This window comes from Temnothorax longispinosus, chromosome 6, assembly GCF_030848805.1.
Source record: "Temnothorax longispinosus isolate EJ_2023e chromosome 6, Tlon_JGU_v1, whole genome shotgun sequence".
In the NCBI taxonomy this organism is placed as follows: Eukaryota; Metazoa; Arthropoda; class Insecta; order Hymenoptera; family Formicidae; genus Temnothorax; species Temnothorax longispinosus.
Window position 1 is genome coordinate 17,103,872 of NC_092363.1, and position 23,480 is coordinate 17,127,351.

Sequence of the window (23,480 nt, forward strand, 5' to 3'; positions counted from 1 at the left end):
ATCGATAACATCGCCGTTGATTCTACCGTCCGTCATTAGCCTTCATCTCGTTACTTCGAAATCGAAGCTTGTTCAGCGGCAGCTTCCGTTAACGTTGACCGTAACATCGATCTGCTCTCGTCAACGGATTATCACGCTATTACCAATTTGTTTCCGGTATACGCGCATTATCAAGTAGACCAGAAGAGATATACGTCTTGCACAATGCAGATCTTGCATCCGGTCCATTTTCACTTCGATGAAATGTGCAATAACTGATAATTACTGTCTGAGAGACCATTTAATGCACAGATTTATTTTTAAGAAATTGAGAAGGATATTGTAAATAATATCAGTTTTTGAGAGAAATTATATATCACAATTACAAATTATTTTAAAACTGAAGAAATATATGTGACCTCACTTATACAAGTAATTGTATACACATATTTAATAATAGATTTTATCTTGAAATTAATTGAATGATTGATTAAGTCATTTAAAGAAAAGTTAGCAGAAAATAACTGTCTTCAAACGTTATCGAATACGTGGCGACGTTAACTAATGCCAAAAATTTCGATGTTTTCTTTTACAGAAATCAAGGATCCCTGTGAGAAGCTGAATTGCTCGCAAGGCTCGCAATGTGTGCGAAGCAGGGACGGCAAGGAGGCGACCTGCCAATGCTTGGAATTCTGCCCAAATTTGGGGGATCACGAGGGATCGGGGCCTGTCTGCGGCACGGACGGGATCGACTATCCGACGCTGTGCGACCTAAATCGAGCCGCTTGTACGAAAGGTGCTAACATCACCGTGGCATTTCGTGGCAAATGCGGTAAGTGCTTCTATAGCGAATGTAACGAGACGAATGTTTTGAATAAGCGGTTTCGGTATTTTAAGAAATAATACAACGTAACAAAATTCATTTACATACATAAATCTTTTTATTATTATTATTGCACACAATCCAATTTAAATAAAAACAGATTATTTAAATAGAGCATCTCTTTTCAAAGGTAAATTTATAAAGCGTAAATTTTTAATATATTGATTTTATGAATTATGTACAGCTTAAAATATTAGACAGACAAATTGGCATTATTAAGTACGTATAAATTAAAATAAATTAATAAATTAATTATAGATAGCGCATACCTTGATTTGATTTGATTAGGATTAATGATTAATCGTTGTTGAACCAATTAAACAAATTAAGATTAATGTACAATTCCATTAAAATTTACAATTATCGATCTCAAATTCAGGAATTATGACTTTTATGATATACGAAACGGCATGAAATCTTTTTTTACGTACATAATACAAGTTAGATATCGATGCAATTCTACTTTATTTTGTAGTAAAATTAGTTTTGGATACATATATTAGAATTATGCACTGTTTTGATATTGCATTACAAACTTTGGATTCTTTTAAATGAGTTTCCCATTCATCCGTATTTTATTATTCATTGTCAACAAGTTATCACGTCCCACAATTCGCTAGTGTGAACAGATCTGCTTAAAACGCCATTATTTCTACTTTCCTCCAAACAATATTTCGTTACAATTATTTGCGTTCCGGCTAAAGCGATTTGTCAAGCCGCAAAGAGACACCCTTCCGACCAACCATCCCCTAACTGTTTCTTAACTACATCTACATCACTCCATCTAACCCTCATGGGATTAGGATTTCCTATACAGGATGTCTCACGAATTATCTGCTCTCTTATAAAATTATTTGCCAAAACCAGAATCAATCTTTAATAATTTTAATAAATTTAATATTGATTAAAAATTGAAAAGGAGAAGTTATTTTTATCTTTTTAATACTTGGCATTACGTCGATCAAGTAAAATTTCCTCATTAATAAGAAAATGAAAATTTTACTACATTAAATCGCACTTGCTTGAAATTGATTTCACCATATAATATCAAATGTTAAGTTCTTAAATAGATGAGACTACATCGATAAGACTATCGGTGTTTCTCTTCGGAAGGGAATGGTAGTCTAACAATAAGACGTCCTATACATGTATTCACCCTTTAACGCGCTATATTCCACACAGCTGTCACCGTTCGTGTCCACAGGTAGTCGTACACATACCCACGAATGAGAGAGCTCTCCCCCTTGTCTAACCCCTCGCTCTCGAGTTCCCCTTCTCCCTACCACAGAAGCAGTACAAACTTGGCAGGCGTTTAATCAACCGAGTAGTAAAGACAAATGTTTGATCAGACAGGTAGCTACCGGGAGTAGGCCGTGTTTGCTTAGGATTAGGTAAGTCCATCCTTGCCGTTCCCCCTTCGCTCTTTCACACCGGCTCTTCTTCGTAACACTGTGCAATTCAGCGCGCGGTAGACAGTAACGGTTACGGTAGTCGCAGCCACCGATTAACGAGCTAGTTAAATATGTCGCCGAACGATTCTAATCTGCACTCCTTTGGAATAATCGTCGAGGACATGAGAACGTAAAGAGCTATACAAATAGCGAATTTTGGACGATTTGATAATAATGGGGATAGAAAGTTCTAATGTGAGTTCATAACGTATAAACTTTACTTTAAAGATAAAGTCGATTTTACAGCGGACCTCAAAAGATATAAACTTTTTTTTATATTTGCTCTAAGTATGCATCGATGTGCAATTGAGCCAAACGACTCAATTTTGTCTAGGAGATCAAAAAGTAAGTCCAAGTAATGGAAATAAATGGCTAATGTAATTATTTTCTGCTTTTTTAATGTTATTAAATATATTTTTGTAAAGCGTAAAATACTTTTATAATATTTCTAAGTAATCTAGCTACGCTGTTTTTAAATTTTCTGATGTATGAAATAAAACCTTGGTTTTGCACAACAGTTTTTTTTTCGCGCAAACTTGGCTTTTTTACTCTCTTTTACGTTTTTCTAAAAGGTAATTTTTTTAAAGCTCCACATAACGGAAATAAGTGGCTACTGTAATTAACGGTTCAGCACTGCACAAGTATAAACTGCAATTTTAACGAGTGAAAATTACGGATGAACTTTGAAAGGACTCGTAAAATGTATGAGGTTTTATGACGGGGGCATTAGAGCGTACCAGTTGAAAGTGCATCTATCTCATGTCGAGAATCGCACGCAGTAGAGCGTCGTAAATTCTACGAGCGTGTAAAGCGAGCGATACTTGAAAATAATAATCTTCGTCTAGTCGTACGCGAGGTTAAATCCGCGACGTTCGTCGTGGAGCTTAATAACGGCGCGCGTACACAGTGAAAGGAAGTGTAATAGAGACGTAAAGGCGACAAGCGATGGAGAGAAATCGAAAGGGAGCTCGGGCTGAGCGCTGGAAGTTTACAAAGATGAACGTCCTCTCTCCCTTCGTTCCACTGTTTCTCTGCCGTTGTATTATACCAGGAACAATGAAACGCAATATCCGGCTAGGAATGGTCGAAGGCGAATGACGAGGTGGTTGGGAAAGGGGGCGAGGTAGGGAGGGAGGAGAAAACTCTGGAGTTCCCTCAGTCGATTCTCTCGTTGGGCGGAAAGCCTAGTACAACAATGGGGTTGCTCTTTTATCAATCGGCGCCAGTTGCGACCCTTTTAAACGCCGGAATCAATAATAAATTCTCGTAAAGTACCACCTCGCCTCGCGGAATTCCCATTCGCGACGTTCTCGCGACTCCATCTCTATCTCTCTCTTTCACCTCTCGCCATCTCATCGCCCGAGATGAGGGGGTGGCTCGAGGCATGAATCTGAAGTGACGGTACGACGATACGATAAATCAAATTAACTCCCAAAAGTTTCGGAAGACTTTTCGGCTTCCCTTCCTCGTTCGCCGGCGCAGCTACTATTTCGCGGTCGTGATTGGATGGTGAAACGGAACATGGAAAAAGAGTAGGCGAAGTCGAGCCGCCGCGTTTGAAACTCTGTGCGAAAGGGTGAAAATCTGCTTCAAAAGCAGCGACGACGAGCCGGTCATAATTATCGATTCCTTATATATAAGCTACTTTTATTAGCGTCGTAAATATATTATGAAGAAGAATAGCATACGGCGCCGCGGCGTTGAAGCATTTCTTGAAAGTTTTAATTCAAAAAAGAAAATAGAAAAAGATAAAATATTAATTCTGAAAAAGAAAATTCCAGATCTGTCAGATCAGCAGCTGCGAATAAATCAAAGGTTCTTTTTGCACGAGCAAAATCTACAGAGTTCTATTATTTCTACTATTTTCTGGTTTATTTCGATTACTCGTTTTTTTATCACTATTGGACGTACAATAACGTTTCAGTACCGCGTCTCGTATATCATATTTCCGTCATCGATAATGGCAACGTATTGATTAAATTTTTATTTCGCTTTCTCCTGGAAATATTTTCCCAACTCGCTTGTGCGCCTCCGTTCGTCTTCCGGGCGAGTTTTCCTTCAGCATATATCGCAGAAGGGAGGGGTCGCCTCTATCATCTCTATCCAGCTCGCTACGCTCTTTTCTTCCGCTTTCGTGAGACATCGCCCGCAAGTCGCTCCCGTCACGCATATCCCGCCCCGAGAAAAAGAAAAGCGCGCGCGCGTGCTATTTTCTTCACGCTCGAACGTGCCGAAATAAGGGTCGACCGGGAAAAGGTAGAGCCGGCCATGAAGGAACATCGGATTCCCGAGGCGTGGCACCTTGGAAATGGATTCAACTAAATTCTCACACTCGCCGAGCCGGGCTGAGCCGCGCCGAGGATACGCTCGCTCTTGTACGAGGACGAAAAGACGACGGGAGGGAGGGAGGGAAGAGACGCGTGGTGTAAATCCGAGACAAACCAACGAGCAAATGTGTTTATCCACGGGACCTCTCGCAAACGGAAACCTAACGAGCCGGAAATTCCGGCGGTGTCAGGTTCGAGGAAACGATTTCCCAGCTGAGAAAACGGACGCGCTTATATACGTCGAGCTTTTGAGATCGGCGAAAAAAACGGAGGAGCGACCCATCTCTCGCCGGAAACGATCTCCCCGCGTCGAAGGCGAGCGCTAGTTGGCAAGAAACGAACGGACATAAGTAACGGGCGCGATCGGTTATCGATGATCGTGTAAGTGTCGATAGCGGCGAGATTGCCGCAACTGGATAGTGGCAAGAACGGACGTTACCGTCGTTAAAAAGTGGCGGTGACAAACAGACTGGTGCTCGACAGGACTCGCGCGAGTTCGATTACAGGGAACGGGTGAGGAAGTGAGTATTGCGCTCATTATTCACCCGCTAACGAGCTCCGATTACCATGCTCATCGATCCGCAAATATCATCGCTGCGAATTAGATATTAATCATGTTGTCACATCATCGCTATCGGAGTCGTTGGAAAGCAATTCTGAAGGAATCTGCTAAGAACTATAATTTTCAATGCGAAAGCAGCTGATTAGAAGAAACGAGAACACGATAAAAGTTATTTTACAAATAAGTTGTTTAATTCGACCTAAATGGCCAAATTAAAAAACTATTTTGTTAGTTATTACTGGCGAAGCAAACGATTATTTTCTGTCGAAAGTTATTTTAATTAAAAACTTACCAATTTGATCAGTTAGGTCGAATGAAGTAACTATTTTATTAATTATTACTGGCGAAGCAAACGATTATTTGCTGTTAAAAGTTATTTTGATTAAAATCCGATGCACACTTGTAGCCGACGAAACCTTAGGAAGATTGCATAAGAGGATTCAATATTCAGTGCGGATTGCAACACTATTTGAATTAATGTTATCGTGCTTCGACGACTAGTTACCATCGACTATCAATCGCAACATCATCTCGTGGACCAGGTATCGAGGCAGTCACCACATTCTAGCCGCCTCTTGACGCGCTCGTAAAAAACTTATCTTCAAACAAGCAGACAGCAATTTGTCCGGCTTGCTCCGCCGCTCGAATTCAGTCGAAATTTTACGTCGTCTGCAACCCCGTAAATTGCGTCTTGTGCTCTTACGCGCTCACATGTTTACGCGTCCGGGGCCTAAGTGGCGCGAGGAGGAAGAGAGAGAGAGAGAGAGAAACATTCACGGATAGGCTTACGCGAAGACGAGGAACGAACGTGGATAGGTCGAACGAAGGCAGCTGCGCGAAAGACGGAGCGTACATCAAGCCGGAAGTACCGCGGAGGAGCCGTTAACATAAACCCAGTCATTGCTCCCCAGACATAATACCCTTATACCTTGCGCCGGCGTAATGTCAATCCGCGTCTCGTCTCGTATAGCTTCCCATAGTTTCCGGATGTCGCGGGCGAAAAGAAAGATTTCCGGATGTTTTCTTCGCGGTTGAGACGCGCACGAGAAAAACGAGAAGCGGGATTTTAGCTCCAGGGAGGTTTATAGCTTGTACGTTATAACTTACGCGCCGTTTAACATGCGTTTCACCCTGCAGGATTTTTCCCCTCTCATTTATTTAATACGTATTAAGGTTCAAGGATATAAATATAAAGGATATCTTTCTCGTGAAACCTCATCGCGATACGTCGACGTTTCCAAAGGGATGGCAGACTTGCAAACTGGCAAAATCGTAAAGCTACAGACGAAATGGATGATGCTGACTTGCCTCTGTCCGCGGATGAAGGCGACGGGGGGCAATTTACAAGGCTTTTACCGAACGCCGAGCGATTTTGAGATATTCCCGCTTTGCAGTACTTGTAGAATGCCGGAGGAGAGGTATGCGCACGGTATCTGCACATGAAAGGAAGGCGTCTAAAAAGGATCGATATTTGCAGTTGCTTTAGCGGAAGTAACTAGGATGCACTCTCGCCGTGTGTACGTAAGTCGGTTGCCCCGCGAGCGTCTCTCCTATCCGAAAATCATCCCGCAGGCTGGTCCTCGATTCATTAACATTAAGAATCGATGAATCGATCCTTTAAGAAGCTTGTGTCTTCTTACCGGAATAAAATTGTCTTTAAGATAAATGGACCGATGCTTGGACACGAACCTATGTCTAGACATTTTTATCATTTTAGTCCTTAAATAAGTTACAACGCGAATTAAAATCAAAGAATCGAAGATAAAAATATTTTTCTTGTATCATATTTTTATCTTTGATTTTAATTCGCGTTTTACTTATTTAAAAACTAAAATGATAAAGGTGTCCAGACATAGGTCTTATAAATGTCCCGGTATTGGTACATTTACTTTAAACTATAATTCGCCGTACAACAACAATTACACGTGATATACATCGTTGAAATTATTTGCCCGTAAATAAATTGATAGGTATCCCGTGCATGTCGCGTCTCCTTTTTTTTTATTGAATTAAATGATAATTCGCCAATAATACAAGGAATGTGCGAGCAGCTCATCAGTCACCCGCGTCGCGATATACCCGCGTCGCTCGTCTTTGCACACGTTCCACGGGAGATTCCAGCCGTCGAACGCAAGTCCGTCGTCCATACTGAAAAGATCTTCCGACGGCTTTCACGTCGTGACCCCGGCCCGATAATACAAAGAAATCCACATCAGGGTAATGTCGCGTGAAGTTAACGCGCCGACGACGTAACCTCATACTCTCTCGCTCTCCCTTCCCCCCCGAGGGGGGATCGGATCGTGGCCGGTGTTTCGATGAAGCCCGCTGCTGCAGGAGCGGACGGCGGGAAAGAAGCGGGGTGAGAAATCCCATTAAGGCGCGGAGATCTTGAAAGGACGCCGATGACATCGTTCTATCTCATCCGGTGCAAGCGCGATGGAAGCGATATAAGGACCTCTCCCCATCGCACGGAGATGGAATTACGAAGCGATGAAAAGGGTGGCGAGGAGTATCCCCGGTCGTCCATTAATCTCTAATCATCTCGAGGTGTCTGAATGAGACGAGATGATACGGATGAACGGCAGAGAGATGGGAATACGGGAGGTTTGCCTTAATTTTTCGGAATATTGTTTCTCGAATAGCGCGATCACATATAACGACAATATGTCGGTCGTCGTCTCGCAACTGGACGGTGCATAACGATGATACTTTTCCCAAGATCGATTAGTACCAAACTCGAAACTTAACTAACGCACCAAGCGCCGATGAAGGAGGTTTTGAGTTACGGAAGGGGGTCGAGTTTAGTCGCTCCACTGGACTATAACTCGAGCTAACACCACGAGAAACACCATCGCCGCCGCCGCCGGGGGAGAACTTGCCTCGTCAGCCGCTTCGGCGTAAGGCCGAAACCTAGTCTACCCGCCTGTAGACAGGAAACGGAATCCAACTTCCTCTTGCTTCCTTGGTCGAGGGCGAAGATTAATCTCGGTGCGGCCGTATCTCCTCCAACTGGACCCGCTCGGTTCCCCGCCACCTTCCATCATTATCCATCCGCATCGCGTTACGCGAGATTCTCCCGGCTCTCGTATATGCAAATGATGACTCATAAAAAGGAATCGCGAGAAGGTTATTTAAATTCATTCGATTTCGCCGGGATTAATAGTAATTCCAGAAATGAGATGGAAGAGAGCCGATCGAATGCAAATGAAACTTTTAGCACGCAGGTCATTTGATCAACTCTTATACCATTACTCGAGATGAATCCTGTAATTGAGAGATAATTAAGGATCCTTTTTGCCGTGAGTAAATATAAGTATAGCAGAGCTGGGGAAAGAATAATTTTTCTCTTTGAGGAAAATTAAACGCTTTTTCCAATTTTTCAGGAAGCTAAGAAGAATCTTTTCACACACGATTATTCACATTTCTCGCACATATGATTAAATTCATGTTATTCCCGCTGTTAATTGCGGATTCATTTTCCAGACCCATGCGGAAACATTGAGTGCGTAGAACCGGAAGTCTGTCAACTGGACGATTTGAGACAACCAGTCTGTCGCTGCGGGGAACAATGTGGCCTCGAATATTTGCCGGTTTGCGGGAGCGATGGCAAGACGTATTCGAATGAGTGCTACCTTCGACAGGAAGCTTGTCGATCGAAATTACCGCTTAAGAAAATCTACAATGGCGGCTGCAGCTCCGGTAATACAAAAACTTTTATTTATTTATTTTTTTTTATTTCTTTCCAAGTAAAATCGTCGTAATATAGTAATGGAATATTCGGAAAATCGTATAAATCATGTTACTACATGCGATTGTTGCACAGTAACGAATAATTTCTAACGCAAAAGCTTTCGAATTTACCCTCCTGTGAGTATTAATGTGATAAAATAATGAGGAACGAATATTTTTTATTTAGTATTAATGATTATCGAAATATGGAAGGTATTAATATAATAATAGTGATTTTATGAAAGTGGCGAATATATATATATATATATATATATATATATATATATATATATATTGCGAAATCCAATCATAGCAGCATCATCTTCTGAAAGTAAGAATAATCGTGACGGATGTTATATACGGTCGTTCGATTTTCCAGGACACAATCCCTGCGAAACGGCGAAATGCAGCTTGTACGAGCAGTGCGCGATCAATCGGCAGGGGATCGCTAACTGCGAATGTCGTCCCGAGTGCGAGCCGGTAATGAGGCCCGTGTGCGCCCGCGGCGGAACAACCTACACGTCTATGTGCGAGCTGAAGAGGCAGGCGTGTCTGACGAGGAGCAACATCGAGATCGCCTACGTCGGCACATGCGGCTCCAGAGGACCGTGTTCCGAGAAGGTCAGTCTCAGCTGGCAGCCTCTCACACACGGAAACGCGAGGCACGCTCGCGGTTTCCGCTTCCGGTTTCCGCGCTCGGTGCGACGCGAGCAAGATTTCCTGTTGCATCCTCGCGAGTTTCCGTGAATTATCGCTCTCTTCGGGAAAGACGAGCCGCATTTCGAGTATTTTATTAAATTCGACAAATTGATTAAATACGACATGTAGAGCGCAACCAACGTAACTGACATGTAAAATTTATAACAGGATATATATTCGTGTAAAATATATCCTTGTTTATTTTTTTTCCGTTGGATACCGAGCGCACAGAAAAATCCGAAATAAATTCTGCAAAAGGTGGAAATGATTTTTGACGGTTAAAGATTTAGATTATCATAAATCGCGTCTGTGATTTTATGTTGACAGGGATTATTTTCAGTTTTATGAGAAATAACGTGTTACACACACATTCCAAGTGTCATAACAACTTAGCTAAATTTAAATTACGGACATCCAGCAATTGATCTACAAAACAAGATTCGTAATCGACGCCGAGCTCGCTCGCGAAATGGAAATTGCTGGATGTATTCACCGCAGAAATTGGAAGGGATCAAGAGTCCGATGAAGTGCGGCGGGAATTTCCTCTCTTCCGCTATTTCTCTCTCTCTCGATACTTTCTCGATTCCCCGCAAAATTCGAAAGCCCCGAGGTGAGATCCTCACCATTTCGACGAGCTCCTTCGCCAAAAGCAATTGTCGCTAATTGGATGACGTTGTGCCGGATATCTCTGTGAGAAAGCTAGTAGTAGGTACTAACACAAGAAGAAACGAGGAGAGACCGAGGCTCTCGATGAATTTCAGGAAAACATTCGCGTTGAGTTTCTCGTCCATGTATTTCTCATGAATGATTTTGGATCACGATATTCTCGATATAGCCGATAGACTTTCCGCCATCTAATTCGTTCTTTATTTACATTTCCAATACATTTTTGTTTGCCTTAATTTAACCCTTGTCTAGAGGACAGGGGCATGTTTTTTCATGACTTTTTATGATTTTTATTTATAACTTCCATATATATGTTAAAGTGTTATACTACGAAAAATAAGCTTTTCGTATTCTACAAGTTAAGGCAGTTTGAACACGTTACTTATAATATCAGCATTTAATCTAAGATCTATAGACAAATATAACATCCAATAGTCAGTTTATCGTCGGCAAATTTGCAAAAAATCGTGATGCTCAATTGAAACGAGCAAACAAAACGAACAGTGGACAGACATAGCTTTTCCTGCTGTGCAACGTTACCTCGTACACAACCCTATACGTGATTATTCGGTTCGCAGGTGTGTCAATGGGGCGCAATTTGCGCGGAGATCGGCGGCAGCGCTGTGTGCGAATGTCCGACTTGTCCGGCGGAATTTCAACCCGTATGCGGCGATGATGGCATCAGCTACGGCAACGAGTGCAAGCTTCGCTTGGAGGCATGTCAGCATCGACGGGAGATACGCGTTCTATATGAGGGATTGTGCAGTGAGTACCACCGAAAACAAATTTAAACAGGAGCAGATATCGTCGTATCTGCAAATATGCCGTCGTCGGTAATTACTCTAAAATAATAATGCGCATGCAGAAAATAATGGATACCGTTTTATAATCAATGTTATTCTCGAGAACGTGAATGAATAATTTTCATCAAATATAAATGGAAATCTTTTTCTTCGCTTTATAAAGAGAAAGTTTCCGGCATCTTTTAACATAATATAAAGAGGCGATCTAATAATGTAAAGACAAAGCGACTGTGAAAGCGTTAAGATTGCAATGTAGCTCGTAGACTAAAAAGTCTGAACTCGGGGTAATGTTAACTTTCGAGCAATTAAATTTTTCTCGTTTACCCCGGGTATATTCAAATCCCAATTTTCATTTCCTAACAGCTTCTTTTGTCTCGCTTAATAATTTCGTGTCCATTCAGTCGTTCGTCTCTTTTGTCACGTGGAAAATATATCGCTGGCAAGTTAATCTCTTAAATAGGTCCCCCCCTCTCCAACAGAGTCCTTGGATGGGCGTTCCAATTAATCGCATAAAATTCTGAATTTTCAATCTGTCCCGCATTAAGCGCTCTTATCGGCACTAATATCGAGCGCTGGAAAATAATTTCCAGCTCACGGCGGGGCGTTAAGAGAACAAATCTGCGATTTTAATATGCCGGAGTGGTCGGACAGCAGGGGTTAATATACGGTCGCGTAACCGCCCCGGCAGCGCGGCGGTAACTTAAAACTTGCTACGACTAATTTGAATATCCGGCCCGGGTAAATTGAATTTATAACGGATTTCTGAACGATCTTAAGTAGCGCGGCGGCATGAAACTTGATTAACGTCGATGGCCTCGCGTGTTCCCCCAGAATTAAACATCGATCGGCCGGTCCGCCCGTATACTTTTGCTTCCTCATGTTCGATACGACGCGAAAAAGCGCTGCGACCGTAAGAATCGACACTGATTTGAGAAAGGGGAATCATAATTAGCAAATTGCATTTAAAAAATCTCCTTAATATGACAATGCTTTTATAATCCATAAATAAGATCTGGATTTAATTGTTTTCCAAACACTGAAATATTATATCGTTTTATTAACGCGTCAGCGTTTCTTCCGCAGATATGTGTGACATGTGCCGCGCTTGATAAAGCTGTGCTTCACGTCAGATATTTCCAACGATACCACTCGTGCAGCAGAGCGTTTCTTTTCTTCCCGTTTCCTCCCTCGCAATAGGAATTCCGGACGATATCGTAAACAACTTCATGCATACTGCACTTGACGATGCATCATCGCGGCTGCACGCGAGCTCGCGCTATTAATCTTCATTTTATTATTTTCTACGATGCCTTTAATAACGACGCCGTGTGCCCTCCGTCGATCCCGGGAGGACGAGGGAGCGGGGAAAAAGGGGTGAGCGAGATTTCATCGACCGTGTACTTTACGACGTTGGCCCTTACCCTGCAATTTCATTCTTATTAATCCATCCTCCCCCCGTCTCCCACTCTTTCCCTCTGGCCCCTCTTACCACCGTCGATATTCCAGAACGAGACCACTATCAGGACCGTGGTCTCAAAAGGACGCGAATTCCTGGGCGATTTTCCGTTCTGCGCGTCTTTTCGTAGCATTCGATGAATATCGCGCTTCAATCGCTTTTCGATCTGCGCTTTCGTTCAGTAAATTTCGTCATAAAACATAATTCTGATTACAATCGTAACGTGATTGAACCTTAGCAAGCTTACAAGACACATATAAAATATATAACTTTTTTTTCTATACCGTGGACCAAGAACTGATATACAATTACAATTAAATTATTATAATTAGTACGCGGTAGTTAAATACTATACTGTTAAATATTTATAATTGCGTTATACGTTCTCGAGAGTATTCTGTCAACGGTCATTTTTCTTCCTGGAAAAATAGGGATATCGCCGCAATTAAACGAGCGAAAAAAAATCATTCGTCCCACTTCATCTCCCCGGTTTCATCCCCTTCGCTTCTCTTTATGGAAATCACTCGCGAATGAAACGCTTTTCAGCGCGAAACAAACGCATGACTCGGTGTTGAAACTCAAGGAACGGTTGCACGATGTCACCCGGCGCTATTCATTTCCAACGCAAATCATCCCATACTCGCACAAACGTTCCTTGATAGCCCTACGTAATCACGGACAGAACTGTGTAGAGTATTCTAAAATTACTAGCAAATATTTCAAAGATAGGTGCAAATGTCAAATATTGAATAAACTTGTAAAATTCATATATGTAAAAGTAACTTGGCTGTATAATTTTCGTTTATCCATATATATTATCTTACAATTAGTATAAAATATGTATATATATGTCTGAATATGTATATAGGGAGAAGGAAAAAAAGGCCACAAGATATAAGATAAATAAACGTTGTCATCATAAAGTACGCACAAAATTAACGGAGCTTGATAAGATCAATTTTTTCAAACTTTCGGACGTATTTCCTACTCGTGTTTGCGTCTTGCGGCCCGACGTAGGAATAAACCGTAACATTTCTGATTTGCATCTTTATTAAAAAGTTCCACTTGTTAACATACAACGCGGACAAGCGTATTCCGTTATCAGACGGCAGATTTATCAAAAGCCTTCGCCGGCATGGATGCGTTCAAACAGCGCGCAGCGATCCCATCAAACCCGGTGAACCCGCCCATCAGCCCCGTCGATTGACGGTTCTAAGGCTCGGAGAATATAAAATCGCGTACTCGCGAGAGTTAGTCTAAACACAAACAGTAATTTCCATCACAAAAATCTGATGAAATAGGATACCGGAACGACGGTGGGTGAAAGTGATCCTCTCTAGGAAGGAATACCTACGACGCGATGAAACCTATGCCAAGGTTTACCGAACTTTCTTCATAACACACGTGCCTTCGGCGAAGAGTGCGCCGGAAAAGATTACTTTGCTTTTAATATTAGGCGAACACGGCAGCATATATACGTATCTAAAAACGTAGAGGAGGACGCAGGAGTAGAAAACTGTTAGAGAATTAATGAAGAATAATAATGAAATTTTATAAAAGTTCGCAGTATTAACATTTTATATGCATACAATATTATGGATTATATGAAGTTTCTAAGTAAACTCAATCCATGATTCTAAAAACATGAACATTTACGCAGTGGAATTGATTATAAAATGATAAAAAGTTTAGTATAATAATATTCAGATTTTGAAAAGAATATAGATATGTGTAAATGTGTATGTATATATGTGTACTTTTATTATATAGTATATTTACACTTCAGTATATGTTATATGTTATATTTGATATCTATATATTTATTATTTTATATGCAATATTTATATATTTTTTATTACATTATCTTATCTTTTTTTTAGGATTCGAATACTGCTATACTAAACTTCTTGACTTTCAATAATCCTTTCCATCGTTTCCATATTCATAGAATATTGGATATATATAAAGATTTTACACATATAACATTCTATAATATTTATCTATGACAAATTTGCAGTGATAATAGAATTACACCCGAGGTGGCAAAAGTTTCGAGATATGCGCGATCTCCCGTGAATCGCGCGGGGAGCAAGAGGGCGGGGGACGATTTCCATTACCAATTTCGGGCTCGCATTAGGAATCGAGCCGGGAACGTGCCGTAGAATTCGGTCTCGTGCATCGCGCGCGGCCCGGTGATTTTGCAACGTCTGGTTGGCTGTTCCACGGCTGGAATCATATGAGTTGTTACCCCGCGGCATGCACGTTGCATATGCATGCGCTTCCTCGCGCGTTGCTTTCCTCCTCCCCCGGCCCCTCTCGCCGTATTTCTAGTCACGCTTCGCGCGACGATTCCGCGCGCCCGCGGTGTCCCGTTTTCAAGCCCATTTTCAAGAAAGCCAGAGAGAAGTCACCCTCCAACCCGCGAGAGTATCATCGACACGTCTCGACGGGGGGTGAATCCCTCTCGTATTCTCCCCCTTGCTCGCTTTTCCTTGCCAGCCGTCCTCCCTCGCATCCGCCGTGGATTTCAATGAATTCTAAAGATAATTTCGCGACTGGCAAGCCACCGCGCCGTCGTTCTCTCTCTTTCTCTCTCCACTCTTTCCACCCACCCTCGACTTCTGTCGGCTCGCATTTCGGTACCACCCTTTGTCTCGACTACTCTTCTCTCCTCCCGGCCGCCGCCGCTGAAAATTCCATTCGAAACGGATGCCGTTATGCAAATACGCGCGAGAATCTTTATTAATGTTATCCTGAGGCGGTCAGAGGCCGGCCCGCTTCCGTCGGGATGGTCAAGGGGTGGCGCGTGATTAGTGGCCCCAGCGAGTGTCACGAAACCGAAGGAAGTGTTAGTCGAATCTGCATTTGAACCCACACAGACAACCGTCGCAGAACAACGTAGAGTTTCAATCGTCACCGATCTGTTCACAGATGGCTGCGAGAACAAGAAGTGCGAATTCTACAGCGAGTGCGAAAGCGACAAGGGCGGAGAAGCCAAATGCGTCTGTCCTTCGAAGTGCGAACCTTTGGTGAGTCTAAAGCTACATTATATTAATTAAAAAAAAAATCATAAAATTTTTAATACCGATAATTTAAATTTCCTTGCACGTTATTGTCTCCTCAATATTTCAGAATTGTCGAACATGTTACAAAGATACCTGCATTGTTATTTTTCCAAATTTCTACATAATGTTATATATTAATAACGTCATCAAACGCATTACAAATGCTCTAATGAATAACGCGGCCAGTGGTAAATATATCAGGAGAGCACGTGACGCGCATTATAGAATATTAAATCAAACGTTCGGGTTGTTTGGATCATTCAGAATTGTCATTTGCATTCGCGCCATTTCAATCACTGAAATTTTATAAATGTCGCGCCTGTCTTGTTTGTGTTCCTGCGAAAATATAACGTTGAGAGAAATGGCTCTCAATCCAGAAATTGACAGTCCCCTTGCAAAATTCCAAATTCACTAAATTCGCCACATACAATATATTATTATTGGCGCGTATTAGTCATACAATATGTTGATAATTCTTTTAAATAAATACTTTAGGAATTAATTCTCACAACTGCGAGAAAAAAAAATTTTTCACAAAATATATCTGTAGTATTTTATGTTAGTATTTTATTTTAAAATCAATTAATGCAAAATTAACGAATATTTAACAAATATGTTGTGCTCCGAAAATATTCTGCGTTTGTCCGATGAAAGACAATATAAATCGTATTATCGAAAAAAATAAATACATCAACAGATATATGTGTGTAGTGTGAATATGTTTAGTAACATAAAACAATGTTTAAATTTACTAACGAAAAAAATATTTGTCCCCTCCTAAAATGACTTTTTATACGATTTCTCTTTTTTTTCTCTACTGCTCGATACGATAAATAAATTAATTTTGCAATATTGATATAATTAGCCAAGGATCGACATCAATTTTTCCTGCTGAGAAAAAATGGATACGGAATACGGTCACACGCTACAATCTCGCGTTGTTTCGAGATACTTGTGGCGATTCGCCACGCCGAGGCTCGCTTGTTAGTTGTTAGCGTAACCGACGTAAAATATTCGTTCGCGATGATGAATGTCCCGCTCGCGCTTGCACTCGTATACATACATTCTCGGCCAGCAGCGATATTCCGCGTTTTCCCAAGACCGTTCGATGTTACGCGTCGCAACAGAGCAGAAAGCCGCTTCGTTAAGTGGCGACGCGACGGGCGAGAGGGAGAAAAGGGGAGAAAAGAAGGGATCGAGTGCATTTGCATGCGCTATTTTCAGGACTTTCCATTAACGGCGTTTCATGACGCCGACCGGTTTATTATAGCCTTCTCCCGCGGCATGAATGGCGTTTTCATGTTTCATTAGTCAATAGTTAATGGGTCTTATTCGCAAAGCGTCGAAAATTTCAGCGGTGCTTCAAAGCGGCGAAGAAACAGGCGTGTGAAGAAAGAAATTTAATTAACATTTTGTCCCCATTCATCCACACAGCCTCGCCGGGTGTGGTCCGATGCATTTTATCTCTCGACGCATGTGAGTTTAGCAAAGAAATTCTAAATAAATTATGACAAATTTCCCTTATTCTGACAATTATTTCCGTGACATGTATATAAGACACTGATCAACTTCTACAAAAATTTATACGATCCGTATGAAAAAAAATTCTCGCGTCCAGAACAAAATGTATAATAAAAGGTAAGCGAACTTCTCCAACAAATTGATTTATTTTCTCGCGATTTTTTAGATGATTCTCTGATGCTTATATTATTTCCGCTAATAACCGCTTGATAGTAACGATTTGATGCGCGCCGATATATTAAAATCCAGTTCGTTTCCATGGGACTTCAATCTCTGCGGATTTATTTGCCTATCCCGGATCGATTTCCGATAAATAATTTTTCGTATCCGGTTGCACGCGCGGATATTACAGTTTCTCTCTCCCTGTCTCTCTCTTTCTCTCTCTCTCTCTCGCGCGCGCGTTTTCCCGGCCGCCTCGTCATGGTGATCGTGCATTCAGAATGGAAAGCATGTTGGTTCATCAAGATAGCGACCCGCTCTGCGGAAAATTCAGCCGATCACGACGGTGATAGGCGAAGTGGCTCGGATTTCACGGATTCGCGGAGCGTCCTGCTGACGAGACGGCGAACAATTCCGAATTCCTTCGATGTCGTTCCGTGACTGTCCGTGAGGAGACGGTCCGGGAAAAGGAATAAGGGATGCATTCAACGTCGGAGGGGGAGGAAAAAGAGTTGAGAAAAGGATTAGATTGGCAGGCTTCGTGCCGAGAACCGCCGAGCCCTGCGACTCTCCCGCAAGATACTCTTCCGGGACAGAAAGTCCACTCGCCGGTCGGTCACGGATGCTTATTGGGAAGTATCAGGGAGTCGACGACGCGATCTCTCTCTCTCTCTCTCTCTCTCTCTCTCTCCCCGCAAGCACGAGAATTCCAAAACGTGCTTCTGTGGAAAATAATGCGAGGTCGATTAGGCGACCGACTGCAAGTCGCTCAAATTACCTGAATTACGATATTAAGTCTCTACGTGATTTTCAAATCTTTTTTGCGCAAAGTATAGATCTGTATCTTAAAAATAAAGGATTGCATCTCCAGTTTTTGTCAAAATGGAGTTAATATATTAATACATTTTTTAATATAAAGCTTAAATTGTATAATGATAAAGCATCTTAGGTCTATTATTACTAGTTTCTAAGATACAATGTTCAGAAAAAAATCGTATTGAAAATTTTTTATAGTATCTAATTTTTAAACCAGGTACAGCATGTCATTGGCAGTTGCACTATTAAACATATCAGTTAAATTACTTTATTGAAAACTTAATAAATTAAGTTGCTACTATTTTATATCTAAAAATATTTATTTTTTCCTGTTTAAAACTTTAAACCTTGTTTTCCCGCAATGTTCAAAAATGGATATATGATCCTTTATCTCTAAGATACAGAGATATAGTCTGATAGAGATTAGAGAGTAAACGAGAAATCAGTATCTTCATCAGTATCTTAACAAGAATCAGTATCTTCGCGATTGTATCGTATAATTGGCCAAGTTATCGCGATGCCCTTTCAGAATTAAGAGGGGGTGACGACATCCGCATGATTGATTTAAGCAGATGGTTTTACTCCTAATTCGAAGGTAGAATAATTGTTAGAGAACAACGCGTCGGGCGCGCACAATAATCCTCTTAATGAAACACGAGCCACGGGCCCGCGTATGCACGCGGATTAACCTCAGAAAATGAGCTGACTGACGTCAATTAAACTTAACAGAGAACCAACTAAATCGCGCGCGGACGTTCTCTCTTTTCCCTCTCTGTCTATCTCTTTCTCTCCCTCTCGCGCGGCGGAAACTTTGCCGCAGCCCGCATACCGGATGTGGCTGTATTTTGAACAGCCGTAATAATAACCGTCGTCTCTCTCGCGAAAACGGCCAAAGCCATCCACGCGGATACTTTTCTTCCGAATTTCAATTAGATGAAATTAATACTTCTTCCCTATATTTTGCGCAATTATATCACTAAATATTCCAGACGAAAGACTCAAATTGCTTTATATATAAATAAATTACCAATTACTTCTGTGACAGTTACTGTCTAGTAATTAATTGCCGATTCATTGCAATTAATTATGCTTTAAATGTTATTTATCATCATCCAGTTTAATAATCAATAATTAGCAATTATGTTTACATTTTATAAATAATCCGGATTGAGACTGATTACGCGCGTTAATCGCAGCAATATGCATTGTAATCATACGTTGAACTTTCGTAAAAGGAATTGAGTTTATATTTGTTAAGGAATAAATTGTTGCTGACCGAACGGTTTTCACTGGGACACCCCGTACATGCGCAACTGACCGATATAACTGTGGCAGCCGGCGAAGGGTGGCAAGTGCATGAAACGCGCGTGTATTAAGCAAACAAGAGGAGCCGCGAATATGACGGCCAGGCTAATTAAGTTTCGCTCTTTCCTGTGCTATTGCAACGCGCGACCCTTATTCCTCCCTGCCGATCTCCCGGCCTCGCCCTACTGTCCGTCAAACGCACCCCTGCATCCCTGTATCGCGCAACAAGTGAGACACGCACTCCATCTTCCTCTTTCAACTTCTGCTTTTAAATTTTCTTTGCTTTTTTTTTGTTCTCCATATTACCCTTTGCTGCTTCCTCGCCGTGCTCGCGGTCCTATTTTATCGTTTTGGACGAGAATTCCCGTTTTACATGAAAGAAAGGAAGACACAAAGTAAATAGCATATTCCTATTACAAAGCTATATAAATATTTCTTTTTTAACGTCCATGTCACATTTTGCGACGCATATTATAAAGCGAAGATTCTATTTTGAGATCAAATTTTTTTAATTTCACACAAATACATTCCATGAACGATCACGATAATTATTGCAATTAAAATCAAATTTGTAATTTGTACAGGTGAAGGAACCGCCGGGGGCGGAAAAAGTTTGCGGATCTGATGGAGTGACATACGATAATGAATGCAGCTTGAAAAAGGTGTCGTGCACGAACCAGACCCTCGTCAACATTAGCTACGTGGGTGCCTGCGGTAAGCAGCATATGTGTTATATACCTTGTAAATACGAGCTAATGCAATGAGTTCAGATGCATTAATACCGCGATCAAATAGAAATAGAACAATCTTTTTTTCCCTTTCCACTGCGAGAGATAGCTACAAAAATACTGTATATAATGTAGTAATTATGATATTATAGTAGCGTATAATGCATATAATACTACATAAATAGTGGAAATATTATTTTACGTTAATAATAAATTTTTTGATAAAAGTAAAATACAATAATAAAATTCATTAATTTACACATTTTTTAGACAGTATTTTTTTAATATCTTAAAAATATTAGATTTTACTGAATATATACACACACAATATCTATGTATTCTTTTATGAAAGCTATCCGTCTACTTGTTTTGGAAACTCAGAATTCATAGCCGTGACTCATCTACTACGAGCTAGCTAAGAAGAGAAAACTTCATGTTTTCCAGAACTGTGCGCGAGGGTGAAATGCGATCACGGGGCGCATTGCGCGGCGGGGGTGTGCGTGTGCCCGAAGGTCTGTCCGGAGAGCAGCGGCGAGCTTGTTTGCGGCAGCGACGCGAAAACTTACCAGTCCGAGTGCGAGCTGCAGCAGGCGGCCTGCGGCAGGGATCCCAAGTTGCCGGCGTTGCACGTCATATTTTATGGTGACTGCTCCGAGAGATTGGCCGCAGCGGCGTTGAGTACGTTATCGAAATTATCTATCCGTTTCTTACGTCGCGCGAATTCCACTCGCGCAAAGATCCCTTCGCAATTAATCCACGCGACTGTTACCAACGCGAACGTGATGTAGCAAAACATGCCTAAAATATTAATAGCAAAAATACAGCCGTAAAACTCGCGATCGAGCGTATATTTTACTTGCGTTTCAACTTGAAGATACGAGATCAGGCCGCGGGGGAAGCTATCACGTATAATGTTTAACACTTGGAGATACTTGGTGCGCTGAGTATCTCAGGCAATGTTGATGAAAAGCCATTGTGGCTTAACAACGAGTTTGGACGTCTGACGTAACGCGATCCGCAACTCCTTTGAGCGTTACGCTCGAGGCGCGAGACGCTTATGAACTTCCAAAGACGTTTAGACATCTCGCACATGTCTCCCCTGTAATCTTTAGACAAGTTGCCGTTTCCCGTATACAAGGTGTCGTAATTGAAAATAGCTCGGGACGGTTCGCGATCGAGCAGCGGAGACGGTTGTTTAGCTCCTCTAATGCCGATCCGGGTCGCGTTAACCGCATGTCATTAACGATTCCGCCTCGCCTAACGCTCTAACGATAAATTGCTCTAACCGCCCGCTTTCTAACCGCTTCTAACAGCGACCAAGTCGACGCCCGCGGTGACACGCGTGGTCACCACCATCGCCGACATAACTAGCACGCAGGAGCGCGAGGCGTGCAAGGACATTCACTGCGACTTCGAGGCGACCTGCGAGCTCGGCCCGGACAAGTTTCCCAGGTGCAGCTGCAGGTTCGACTGCGCCTCCATCTCGCCGGAGAACATGCGGCCCGTCTGCGGCAGCGACCTCAGAATCTACTCTTCCCTCTGCGCCATGAAGATGGAGGCCTGCCAGAGGCAGCAGGAGCTCAGGCTGCGGCCCCTCGATCTCTGTCAAGGTTCGGAACTTTCAGAGAAGATCACAGTTGATCGAGACGACAGACGGACGGAGAGCTGTCTTTTAGCAATCAACTTCCTCCTACGCTTTTCTTGCGCTTCTTACTAACGAATTTCAAGTTAAATTTGGTCAATGTATATAGTAGTTGCTTCGACTTTGTAAATCAATATCGCGATTCTAAAAAAGCTTTCCGCTCATACGATGACGTTCGCGCAGGCATGGAAGTCAAGCCTTGCAACGGCGATCCCCCACTGGTGGACTCCGAGGGTAAAGAGTACGACTGCGGTAGTGGACCAGAACGCAAAGACTGCCCTAGCAATACTTATTGCCATCAGACAACGCGATTCGCACGTTGCTGCAAGAAAGGTCAGCGAGAAAATGACTTTCGGCTCGATATCTATTTAATATCTGATGTGTCTAGACAGATGCCAATTCTTTATCCCTACGTATCAAAATGTATTATATATATAAAGTTCATAAAAATTACCCTCGAGAGATATATTACGGTTTGATATCTTCTAGAATATCACAAGAACGTTTCCTGACAAGACGCGACTCCCTCGGCCGCAAGAAAGTTGCGCCGCAGGATCAACGTGTCCTATAAGTTTCCGCGACGCTCACTGTTGCGTGTCTTTTTCAGTTCACGGTATCCAGGTGGTAAAGTGCGCGGACTCGTGGCATGGCTGTTGCCCAGATGGGAAAACCGCCGCGCTCGGCCCGGACGGCGCGGGCTGCCCGAGTTTATGCGGTTGCAACCGGCTCGGCAGCGTGTCCGACACCTGCAACCCGGAAACCGGTCAATGCGAGTGCAAACCGGGCGTGGGTGGTTTCAAGTGTGATAGGTGCATGCCGGGTTACTGGGGGCTGCCGAAGATAAGCGAAGGCCATCAGGGATGCATACGTAAGATTGAAATCAGTACTTCGCGTAATCGTTTGACGCGGACGTACATGATATAATATTGACGTACGGATAATGCCATCATTTTTGCATTTGCGTAAAATATATTGTAGAATATATTCTCGCACAGATTGAAGTCTGATAAATTTATTTCTAGGCTACAGGGTTCTTTTTTATTATTATCAATCGTTGATATTGATATTGTTAAATATTAAGGGACAAAATTTAAACCAATACTTTGAGTTAAATAACATCTTGCTATTTTTAAGTGTGTCGAAATTTATTATTTCAACACAAAACAGTATTATTTTAACTCTATTAATTTTGTTATTAAATTAACGACATATTGAGTAGGAGCAGAAGCGACCTATAGGGATAGTTGAAAAAGACCTAAATTAAGTATAATTTGACACTACGAATTTAATAGTGTATGCGTAATTAACCGATTTAATGTATTTATTCCTTATACATATCACAAAAGCGATAATTGTTTGTGGAAAATTAATGCGTGTCAATTTTTTCCTTTTTTAACGTAGCGTGCGGCTGCTCGTTATTCGGTTCCGTCAGAGAGGACTGCGAGCAAATGACAGGACGTTGCGTCTGCAAGCCTGATATCCAGGGACAGAAGTGCACAATCTGCAACGACCACAACAAGATACTCACGCGTACCGGCTGTTATTCAGGTATCACATGTGAAATAATAATGGTTTGAATTTATCATAATATATAAAAAGCGCAGATCGACGGCTAAGATTTAAATATGTCTCTCAACACACCCTTATAAAATATAAACAGAAAATCAAAGAAAGATTTATTTTTCTAAC

General features: G+C 41.9%; 1 protein-coding gene across 2 annotated transcripts in view; it reads left to right on the top strand.

Moving 5' to 3' along the window:
* The window catches only part of LOC139814196 (agrin-like), a 139,238-nt gene that overhangs the window by 101,989 nt on the left and 13,769 nt on the right, over positions 1-23,480 (top strand). For both annotated transcript variants that reach the window (XM_071780287.1, XM_071780288.1), the window contains 11 exons: positions 575-811; positions 8,686-8,901; positions 9,311-9,552; positions 10,875-11,061; positions 15,487-15,584; positions 20,006-20,135; positions 20,594-20,827; positions 21,463-21,759; positions 21,975-22,124; positions 22,399-22,659; positions 23,193-23,339. In XM_071780287.1, coding sequence (XP_071636388.1) covers positions 575-811; positions 8,686-8,901; positions 9,311-9,552; positions 10,875-11,061; positions 15,487-15,584; positions 20,006-20,135; positions 20,594-20,827; positions 21,463-21,759; positions 21,975-22,124; positions 22,399-22,659; positions 23,193-23,339 — 2,199 coding nt within the window. The remainder of the gene's footprint in view (positions 1-574; positions 812-8,685; positions 8,902-9,310; positions 9,553-10,874; positions 11,062-15,486; positions 15,585-20,005; positions 20,136-20,593; positions 20,828-21,462; positions 21,760-21,974; positions 22,125-22,398; positions 22,660-23,192; positions 23,340-23,480) is intronic.